Source organism: Vipera ursinii, assembly GCF_947247035.1.
Source record: "Vipera ursinii genome assembly, chromosome: 13".
Taxonomy (NCBI): Eukaryota; Metazoa; Chordata; class Lepidosauria; order Squamata; family Viperidae; genus Vipera; species Vipera ursinii.
In genome coordinates, this window is record NC_139526.1 from 3,142,466 (window position 1) to 3,153,933 (window position 11,468).

General features: G+C 47.7%; 1 protein-coding gene across 1 annotated transcript; it reads right to left on the reverse strand.

The window, feature by feature from the left end:
- Positions 1–5,022: 5,022 nt before the first annotated feature.
- On the reverse strand, positions 5,023–11,309 carry PGP (phosphoglycolate phosphatase). The gene is made up of 2 exons (XM_083372702.1): positions 10,436–11,309; positions 5,023–7,022 (listed from the first exon to the last, which is right to left on the reverse strand). The coding sequence occupies exons 1-2, from the start codon at positions 11,289–11,291 to the stop codon at positions 6,697–6,699; spliced, it is 1,182 nt and encodes a 393-aa protein (XP_083228828.1). The 5' UTR covers positions 11,292–11,309; the 3' UTR covers positions 5,023–6,696.
- Between the last annotated feature and the right edge of the window lie 159 nt (positions 11,310–11,468).

Genomic DNA, 11,468 nt, shown 5'->3' on the forward strand with positions numbered 1-11,468 from the left:
TAGAGAGGCTTGCCCTGCCCTGCCCGGAGAGACAGCCAAGGCATTCACGGGAGCACAATCGAGGGCTTTGTGTCAGGGACCTTGCACGCTGGCAGATGTTCCAGGGCTTTCTTGTAGGAAGGAACCTGGCTGGGGGAGAGCAGCTGCCTGCCCCCCAGGCCCAGAGAGCAAAGGTTGGGGGGATGAATGCCCTGCTTGCCCACCAGCTCCACCGCCTCCTCTGATCTTCCTCTTCCACTGGAGATGCTCTTTGCTCCCATCACTTTCGCTTGCTTGCTTGTTTCCATGCACCAGGAAAGGAGGTGTCTGTTTCGGTAGAGCCCATTTGCACGGGGCGCTTGATGATTGTGTGCACGATGAACCTGCCCTGTTTTGCTTAGCTTATGCTTTAGTTTTTCTGAAAACCCAGAAACTGGGTGAATTCATTGAACAAATTGAGAAAGCTGTGTGGATGCAATCAATACGTCATAAAAACACGTTTGTTGTGAAACAGTTGCCTCCTTCAGTTTACCCTGTCTTTCCGCTTCCTCTACCTCCCCACTCCTTCTAACTCTTTCGAGATTGCGAGACCCTTGAGGAGGAACCTTCTACATTTCCTGATTTGAGAAACAGAGAACAGCTGCATCTCTGAGTGTGCAAATTTCCTTCGCAAATGCGAAGAGGCTCCTTGATTCCTGGTTCGTCGATGGCACAAAATGTAACTGCAATGTGGAAGGGGCTTGCCTTGTTCAGAGATTATTTTCATTTTCCAATCTAGTTTACAACTTTTCCGTTTGATCTGAGCCTACTGCAGCTTTTCAAAACTGGCCCCAGGTCAGCTCCAGGTGCCCAAACTCTTCTTGGCTAGAGTTGAAAAAGGAGGGATGCAAACTCAAAACTCACCGTATCCCCACTGCGCAGAAAGCCCTTTATTCGCACTCTGTACGCACACTAAGTAAACCCTCAGCAGGACCTGCTCAGCTCTCCACTAGAGGATTCAGGGGCTTCCAGGGCAGGCTGCTCTGAGATCTGGGCCACGCGGGCCTGTCATCGTTTGTCAACCTTCTGTGGCACACCTGCCCTCTTCTCTTGCCAAGCAATCATACCTGGCAAGAGATCACACCAGCCTTCCTCCTTCTTCTGTGACCCACTGATAGCAAGAGGTGGGGCGGAGGAGAGGAATGCTTTTATACCAAGCCTGCTCATTCTCCACCTTCAGACAAGAGTATTTTTGCACATCGCAGCTCAAGGTTAAAACTGGGCACAATTCCCTCAGTCTATAGCCCTCCCGTCCTCACTCTGTTGTGCCTGAAGAGCTGAGCTCTGCTAGTGAACTGGGTATGTCTAGTCTAACGAAGAGAAGAACTAGGGGTGGCATGGTGAGCTTTGGGTTTGTATCACTCTGTTTTCAACTCCAGCCATGAAGAGTTTGGGCACCTGGAGTTGACCTGTGGCTGATTTTGAAAACCTTTAGTAGGCTCAGATCAAAGGGAAAAGTAGTGAGCTAGATTGGAAAATCAAAATAATCTCAGAACAAGGCAAGCCCCTTCCACATTGCTGTCTTCCAATATTTAAGAGATTGACCCTCTCATCTCTGTGACAATTTCTTAAGTATTGGACAATTATTATCCAAAGCACCTGAAGGCAGGACAAGAAGCAGCGGGTGGAAACTAATGAAGGAGAGAAGCAACCTAGTAATAAGGAGAAATGTCCTGAACAGTGAGAACAATCAACCAGTGGAACGGCTTGCCTCCAGAAGTTGTAGATGCTCCATCACTGGAGGCTTTTAAGAAGAGATTAGACAGCCAATTGCCTGGAATAGAGTGTCCTGCTCAAGCAGAGAGTACAACTAGAAGACCTCCAAGGTCCCTTCCAGTTCTATTCTATTCTATCTCCAAAGTCCCTTCATTCTGTATCCCGTAAAAGCAAATCGGGACATCAGCCTGACGATACCCAATAAAGCAGTACAGAATGAGTCCCTTTAAAAAACAGCCCTGCATCTAAGTACTATAATAGAATCATTCTTTCATAATTTATTACTCTGTTTTATTTATTAAATATATATGCTGCCCATCTCACCACACTTCAGGCAAATGCCTCCTTAAGTAACACCAGCTGCCTGCCATTAGTGCAGGTTCGAGTCCCACCAGGCTCAAGGTTGACTCAGCCTTCCATCCTTCCCAGGTAGGTAAAATGAGGACCCAGATTGTTGGGGGCAATAAGCTGACTTTGTAATAATGCCGCTGGGGGGGGGGGGCGGGCGAAAGCCCTAATAAGCAGGCATATACATAGAATGAAGGCTACTGCTAAGCTTGTAAGCCGCCCTGAGTCTTCGGAGAAGGGCGGGATATAAATGGGATTTTAAAAAAATCTATTTGGCCTATGGAACTGGAGGACCAACAATTGCTTCTTAGTTTCTTTTGGAACCTGGTGGAGTACAACTAGGATCCATGATTACTGATCAGCCTTTTTACTCAGTGACCATATGCCAGTGGATTTTTTTGCAGGGGACCTAGGATATAATAAATTGGATGCTAACGGGTATTGAGTTTCAGATGGAATTCATTTGGAATTGGCTGAACTTTGATCTAGATTTCTCACTGTGGGTTTGGGTCTCTTGCAAGGAGTGCTCCAAGTCCAGTAAAATAAGGTCTCCTCCAGATCCAGAGTCATTTGAGTCCCCTTTGGATAATCTGGACTTGATTCTTTTTCTTTGAAGGCCCTTGTGTCCAAGGCAGAATTGGAGAAAGATGTGCCAGATATTCTGTTTGTTCTTTTCATGCGGTTTTGGAATCTTTCTTCCTGCCAGAGGTATGTCCCGCTGCAGCAGCTGAACCTGGACTCATCAGAGCTTGTGATGAGCTATTTCTAGTGTATGGACTCAGAAATACCCTCATGGAGTTTGTAATTCATTGACATGCTGCCCATATCGAGGAGCTCCATAGTTTCGGCTACAATTCCACAAACTATGGACTTGACTCAAACCTTGCCTCCTTTGGGGGATGGATTATGTTAAAAACTACTACAAGAGATGGATTGGCCGAGATAATTTAAAACAAGCCAAGTTGAGGCTTTGACAATTCTCACTGTTCTGGATCGAAGCTGTTGTACTTTAATTAATCTCTTGATAAGACCTCTATAGTCTATATAAACAGATATCATTAACATTAACAGATCTCTCCAGATAGCTTTGAACTCGTAGAGACACCTTTTATCATATAGAAATACCTTTATTGCAGGTAAAGTTGAATACAGTAGGTGGATGCATTCAGATGACCTTTGTATAGCATTTCCAAGATATTTCCAAGGTACCTCTAAGGTTAGAAAATGGTAATGCTACCAGGGTCTGCATACTGGGACTGCAAGTTACCCCATGTCTTCTCTAACGGAGAATGGACTCTCTAGGGACAAAGGAGGAGGAAGTCCATCCCAGAAAGGGGAGGGGAAAGGAAATAGGTCATAGGATAGGAGGGTCTGACTGCCCACATTGAGATTTCTCCACACAGCCACGTAGTGGCAGCACACTCACCATCCTGCATTGACCATTCTACGCCTTCACCATCAACATTCTCGCCCCATTGCCTGGGGGAAAAACCAGGTCATTACCATTTTTCTGAAGGCCAATGGGGAGAGGAGCCTATATCTGGGGGTGGGGGTGGGGGAGCCATTGTGTAAGATAGGCACCATAAGAGAGAAGAGACACTTCCTAGCCCCTACCAGTTGACCATTAATTTTTAATTTAATTAGATTTATATACTTTCCCGAAGGACTCAGGGCGGTTTACAGGGAATTTAAAATCAACAATACAAAATACAAAAGTTAAAAAACAATTTAAAAAGATTAAATTATCCCTTAAAATAAAAACCCCAGTTAAAAATTCTCAGCCTGGGCCAGAGAGCTCGAAGAGCCAGGTCTTCAGGTCCCGGCGGAATGAACAAAGGTCAGGGGCAGTGCTAAGCTCCATGGGCAGCTGGTTCCAGAGGGCAGGTGCACCCACTGAGAAGGCCCTCCCCCTGGGTGTTATCCGCCGGCAGTCTTTTACCGGTGGCACCCTGAGAAGACCCTCCCTGTGTGAGCGCACTGGACGAAGGGAGCTTGATGCTGGCAGAAGGTGTTCCCTCAAATATCCCGGACCCAAGCCATTTAGGGCTTTATAGGTCATCACCAGCACCTTGAATCTCACCCGGAGGGCAACCGGAAGCCAATGCAGCTCGTGGAGTAGAGGTGTTACATGGGAGTATCGGGAAGCCCCCATCACAACTCGTGCGGCCGCATTCTGCACCAGCTGAAGCCTCCGAGTGGTCCTCAAGGGCAGCCCCATGTAGAGAGCGTTGCAGTAGACTAAACAGGAGGTCACGAGCGCATGAGTGACTGTGCGTAGGGCATCTCGGTCCAGGTAGGGTCACAAAGGGGAACTGAAACTAGCCGATCCTGGCCAGATCTGGCAGGATGGGCAGAAACCATGAGGAAAAGTGACCTAGCAATTCACCTGGACCCATGCCCTTTCAAACAGGGGTCCCCAACTCCTGGGCTACAACCAAGCCATGGCCTATTTGAAACTGGGGCCTGCAAACGCCGGCCCACCACTCACGCAGCCTGGTTCCCCTTCCCTCCCACCAGGCTGCCAAGCCGCCAAGGTTGGGGACTGTTGCTGTAGAGGTTTAAAGATGACCACTTGCACTTTGAATTGCCCAGGGAGCACACGCGGGGGGGCTTAGAACCAGGTCTTAAGAGCCTTACAAAACGCCAGCAGTGCCAGGGCCATGTGAACCTCTGGAAGGAGAATGTTCCATAGGGTTCACATTGAGTGCATTACGATTAATTAACTATAACTGTGATGTAACTAATTCAACCGAAGTGATAATATGCATGTCTTTGTAACCCCAGCCCTGTTCCAGGTTTTGCCTCATGATCTCTCCTTACCCAACCTATCAATAAATCAATTTATACATCAATGTAGGTATGCCTTGGTGTCTCGTTTAAAATACTCTTAAGGGGAAAAAATTCCTTTAGTGTAAAATTAAAAGATCAGACACATAAAAGGAAGCAAGAGTTATTTTTAATTATGACTCAAGATCTGGATTGAACTTAGGAACAGTTTTACAACTTCTGCTTGGGAATTTTACAATAAAAGCTTTGTTAAGAAAAGATATAATGAAAGCGGGTGGCCAGTTCCACTTTGTGGCCAGCATGTCTGAGCATCTAAGCATTTAATGTAGATTTGACACGATCCTGAATCTCTCTGGAACTGCCCAAGCACAAATCCTCCCAAGAGAGCCACTCTTTTTAGATTGGTTCACACATAGTTTACATAATCAAAAGTGAAGAACAATCTTTAGACTTACAAATGATAAATTTAAAAGAAAAAAAAGAGAAAAATTATTTTTAGCACTTCAAAAGAGGTGGAGAGATTAACATAATTTATCATCACAGAATGTCTTCCACTATAGACAATGCAATTATTGCTGTATGAAAAAGTGATAAATTTCAAGCACCTTCAATATTGAAAATGCTGCCCAGGCAAGGTAACTGTTCGAAATACATCTGAAGCAAAAAAGAAGTATCTTTCCTTGATCTCCAATTTCTTAAAAAATGTCTGTCTACATACATTTTAAAGATGACAATCTGGCAACTGATTCTGCAAGAAGAAGACTACCTGAGCACTTGAAAAGTGCAATCACGTTTACTGCAAACCGCCAAGGCAAAATGGTTTATACACCTGTTTTCAGCAAGTGCCAAGGTAGATCTGCAAGGTTTTTTTGTGTGTCCCAGCATCAAACCAGAAGATTTCAACAGGAAGCACTAAATATGTTAATATAGTTGCTTCAGGAACACTGACTTCAAAATGGCTTCAGGAAAAAAAAAACCCTTTATGACACTGAAGAACAAAATGCTAGTAAACTCAATGTTGCCATGAAGAATTCCCACTATTGCTGACTGACAAATGAACGCAGCAGTCTATCCTGACACTAATCATGTAATTCAAATATGACTCAATCTGATGATCCGATTTCTGAATGGACTTTTGTTACATGCTTCTTGACCAATAAAACCAATTGTGTGTGTGTGTAATGTATATATATTTATATATATTTTAAAATAGAATATATATATATTTTAAAATAGAATCAGAAATTCTAGAGAATTTCTAGAGAAATATATGAAGCATGATGGTGTAACTCGTTTTGCATATAAAGCAGTGCAAATGCCACCGGGTAGGAGCAAAAACATTATCAATGGATACACAATGATTTCCATTCCCCTGAAATATTTGAACCAGAACCTAAGTAATCATAAAAACCAATCTTAAAATCAAGTCTCACATACCAGAGCAGCTGCCCTTAAACTGCTCAATTCCCTGAATTTCCAAAGATTGCATTACAAAACACCATAGTGCAACGTTTGAACAGAAGCCTGCTCAGTCCCTTCAGCTCAGCTGAGCAGGCCTCTACCCTGATACCTGAACACCAGCCAGACACAGATGATGGGTCTGAAAGCTGATAGACACACACACTTCCCTCTTTCTCTCAAAGTGCATTTTTAAGAGGAACTTGTAAACAGAGAACTCAATTTAAATGTTGCCCACCAAAATCATCTTACTTTTGCAAGCAGCAATTGTGTGCACCGTAGTAACTGAGAAAATACTACCAGCCTGAAGAGAATGTGGGTGGCTTAGGGTGAAGAAAGATCTCTGTAGAGCTGAGACATCTGCCTTTCTTAATCGGTGAGAGCAGGGAGGAGATCTGCTATGCTATCTACGTAGTAATCAGGGACCAGGCTTTTGCGCTCAGGACAGTCACTGCTGAGATGGCCTTTGACCTCATCCAGTGTCGTGACCCCAGTGAGAGTGAGCAGGGTTGTCAGCCCGCAGGTGTTGCCCATGAGGATGTCTGTGTCCAGGCGGTCACCAACCATGATGGTGCGCGCAGGGTTAATCTTAAACTCGCTGGCCACACACTCAAACATGAAGCGGCTGGGCTTGCCCACAATGAATGCTTCCCGCTCTGCAGCTGTCTCCACTGCCTTGACGAGGCAGCCTGTCCCTAAAGAAAGAAAGAAAAAAAATGAAGAAACCAGCAGGCAAAGTAGGGGGCCAGATGCAACAGCAAGTAACTGGTGCAATCCTGAGCAAGCCATACAACTTGGTATTTAGTATGATAATGGAAAAAAAACCCTGTATAGTTGCAATTGGGGATTTCCTGCCCCTTTGGTCTGAAGCTGAAACAACTTGTTTGCATCGCCTTCGCTCAAGCTTTTGTTTTGCCAGATTGCATGGCCACTATCCAATCCTAGAAAATACAGTTGCAAGAAAAAGTATGTGAACCCTTTGGGATTACGTGGAGTTTTGCATGAATTGGCCATAAAATGCGCTCTAAACGTCATGTAAGTCACAACAATAGAAAAACACAGTCTGCTTAAAATAATACTACACAAACATTAGCTGTTGTCACGTTTTAATTGAACATAAGATGGAAACATTCACAGTGCAGGGTGGAAAAAGTATGTGAACCTTTCGACTTAATAACTGGTTGACCCTCCTTTGGCAGCAATAACCTCAACCAAACGTTTCCTGTAGTTGCAGATCAGACCTGCACAACAATCTGAAGTAATTTTGGACCACTCCTCTTCACAAAACTGTTTCAGTGTAGCAATATTCTTGGGATGTCTGGTGTGAATCGCTCTCTTAAAGGTCATGCCACAGCATTTCAATCGGGTTGAGGTCAGGACTCTGACTGGGCCACTCCAGAAGGCGTATTCTGTTCTGTTGAAGCCATTGTTTTGTTGAATTACTTGTATGCTTTGGGTCATTGTCCTGTTGCATCACCCATCCTCTGCGGAGCTTCAGTTGGCGGACAGATGGTCGTACGTTTTCCTGCAAAATGTCCTGATAAACTCTGGAATTCATTTTCCCATCAATGACAACAATCCGTCCAGGCCCTGTGGCAGCAAAGCAGCCCCAAACCATGATGCTCCCTCCGCCGTGTTTTACAGTGGGGATGAGGTTTTGATGTTGGTGTGCTGTGCCTTTTTTTCTCCACACATAGTGTTGTGTGTTTTTCCCAAACAACTCAATTTTGGTTTCATCTGTCCACAGTATATTTTGCCAGTAGTGCTGTGGAACATCCAGGTGCTCTTTTGCAAACTTCAAACGTGCTGCAATATTTTTTTTGGACAGCAATGGCTTCCTCTGTGGTGTCCTCCCATGTACTCCATTCTTGTTTAATGTTTTCCTTATTGTAGATGTGTCAACAAAAATGTTAGCATGTGCCAGAGATTTCTGTAGGTCTTTAGCTGACACTCTAGTATTCTTCTTTACCTCATTAAGCATTATGCGCTGTGCTCTTGCAGTCATTTTTACAGGACGACCACGCCTAAGGAGTGTAGTAACAGTGCTAAACTTTCTTCATTTGTAGACAGTCTGTCTTACCGTGGACACATGAACATCAAGGCTTTTGGAGATTCTTTTGTAACCCTTTCCAGCTTCATGCAAGTCAACAATTCTTGATCGTAGGTCTTCTGAGAGCTCTTTTCTGCGAGGCATGGTTCACATCAGACAGTGCTTCTTGAGACCAGTAAACCCAAAACAGGTGTGTGTTTTTAAAGGGCAGGACGGCTGTCAGCAACACATCCAATATCATCACACTGGTTGGAGTCAAGGTTGGCTCACTCCTGGCTCCAATTAGCTCTTGGAGAAGTCATTAGGCTAGGGGTTCACATACTTTTTCCAGCCTGCACTGTGAATGTTTCCATCTTATGTTCAATTAAAACATGACAACAGCTAATGTTTGTGTAGTATTATTTTAAGCAGACTGTTTTTCTATTGTTGTGACTTACATGACGTTTAGAGCGCATTTTATGGCCAATTTATGCAAAACTCCACGTATTCCCAAAGGGTTCACATACTTTTTCTTGCAACTGTATGCCACTTTTTAATGGAGGCACCACAGCAGTGGTGTGCTTGCACTTATGCTTGCTCTGAAGGACCTTTTTGGCTTCAGATCCAAAGTCAGCACATCCCCAGTTCCAGGGAGTGATGGCAACACCAGAAGGAAATGCATATATAAAACGTGGCAATTATCATTCCAAACATCAACTGAACAATGAAAAAGCCATGATGCAACAAACAGGCTTCAGGACCACAGAATTTAACGGAACCCTACTTATTATCCCAGGAAAAGAACGTGGATACTCAAAATGGGAAGTTTTGTTTTTGAACTTGAAATAAATACATTGCATTTGGTAGGTCCTGGATGGACCACTATCTAGTTGAACCATGTTCACTTTATTTATTCTTGGTCTCTGCTAAAACAATAAGTGGTCTTAGGAGGCAAGTAGGTGAAGGCCTATTTCTCCTCTCCTGTTCTGAAAGCCCCATGTGCCACCCATTAACTGATCTTCCCAGCACTTTTCATTCCCTACTTCTCCTTAGTTATTGCCCATGTTTCAAGCACAGAATACTTAATATTCTTAGGTACACACCACTCACTCAATCTTCCTAGCCATGCACGGAATGTTTTATGCCAACACAAATGGTGGAACTGGGACAGGATAACTTGTTAAATGTCCCATCTATTAGAACAAAAATATGTTCGAATATGTTTGAACTTCATGGACATTGGATGGAAAAGTAGGATAGAAACCAATTAAGTAGAAATAATAAGTGACTATATTACTCTACATGTGGCCATAATCCAGGGCGAGAATGGGGCTTTACTGCTGGGGGGGGAGGGGAGAGCTATGTGCTGCTTCCACCAGCACAATTCTGAGAAACTCTCCAGTATAATTTAATACAAGGTTTAGGGATCGTTATGCCTTTCCTCATCAGGATTAAAATGAAAGAGGTTTAGAGTGCAAATCATGGGCTCAACCTTTTATGGGAGGAAGGCAAGAGCTGTGACTTTGCAGAGCCTTGGAGTGCTAGCCAAGCCAAAGAGGCTTCTGCCCCACCCCCCAAAGTACACGTAATCCTTGACTCACAACCGTTCATTTAGTGACTGTTCAAAGTTACAACGGCACTGAAAAAAAGGGACTTACAACCGTCACAGCATCCCCATGGTCACCTGATTGAATTTTGGATGCTCGGCAACTGACGCACATTTATGACGGCTGCAGTGCCCCAGGGTCACACGATGGCCCTTTGCGACCTTCTGACAAGCAAAGCCGGATTCACTTAACAAGCTTGTCACTAACTGAACTGCAGTGACTCACTTAACAGATGTGGCAGAAAAGGTGGGGAAATGGGGCAAAATTCACTTAAGCAATGTCCCGCTTAGCGACATAAATTTTGGGCTCTACTGTGGTCGTAAGCGGAGGACCACGTCTACAAGTTGCCCAGAGCGGCCCCTCCCCGACCACCTTCCGGGCTACCGGCGAGCCGCAAGGCGGGTGGGCCGCCTGCTGCAGCCAGAGGCGGGGCGGGCCAGCCCGACAGGCCACCGCCCGCGGCCGCACGTACCGGGCACGGCGCTGCCGCCCTCGAGCGGGAGGCGGTTGTCGCGGTTGGTGGCCACCAGCAGGCAGCCGCGCCCGTCGCCGTCCCCGCGCAGCAGGTAGCGCAGCGCCAGGCAGAGCTTGCCGTAGCCGAAGTGCTCGTCGTAGCCCACCAGCACGGCGCGCACGGCGGGGTCCAGCGGGGCGCGCGCGCCGAAGTGGGCGGAGCCGGGCTCGGGGGCGGGGCCGACGCCCAGGTGCGCCACGCCCAGCGCCTCCAGCTCCGCGCTCAGCGCCGGCCCGCCCAGCACGTAGGCGGCGGCGCCCGGCGGGAGCGCGCGGCTCAGGTGGCGCGCGGCGCAGTAGGCGGAGCCGAAGACCTGGCCGGGCTCCGCGGGCGGGAAGCCCAGGCGCCGCAGCTTCTCGGTGTAGGCCTGGCGCGTCCGCGAGGAGTTGTTGGTCACGTAGCAGAGCCGCTTCGCGCCGCGCGCCTCCAGCCGGTGCAGCGTCTCGGCCGCGCCGGGCAGCGCCGCCTCGCCCCGCCACAGCACGCCGTCGCAGTCGAAGAGGAGCGCCTCCGCCTCGGACAGCACCTGCCGCGCCAGCGCCGCGTCCAGCCGCCGACACTCCTTCGCCGCCATCGCGGGAGGGCGGATGAGGGGACGGGCGCCGCGCCTCAGCGCCTCACGAATGCCGGCCGCGCTGATTGGCTGAGGGGCGGGGCGTCCCGCCCCCGTGCGGCCCCGTCTCCCGCTCGTCCGCGCACGAGGGCTTCGGAGAAGCCTCCGGAAACCGGATCCGGCGCCGCTGATTGGCTGCCAGGGGCGAGGCGCGCGTCGGTTGGCCGAACGAAGAGGAACCGTCCGGCTCTCGCCAGCCATTGGCTGTAGCGTCGCGCAGGCCCCGCCCCTGCAGGTGAGCCGCCCGCAGCCACCCTCGTCTTCCCGTTGGCTGAGCGCCTGCCCGGCCGCGCCTGCCCGCCGAGGCTGCGACGAGGCTCGAGCGATCCCGCCTCCCCGCGGCGCGGGCCCGTTGTTATGACGACACGGCCGTAAAGC

Bases quoted from the DNA above. Each gene is read 5' to 3' on its own strand.
- PGP (XM_083372702.1), bottom strand. From the start codon at position 11,291: ATGGCTGGCGAGAGCCGGACGGTTCCTCTTCGTTCGGCCAACCGACGC. The intron at 7,023-10,435 runs GTACGTGCGGCC...TTCTTTCTTTAG, and splicing joins GGGCGGCAGCGCCGTGCCCG to GGACAGGCTGCCTCGTCAAG.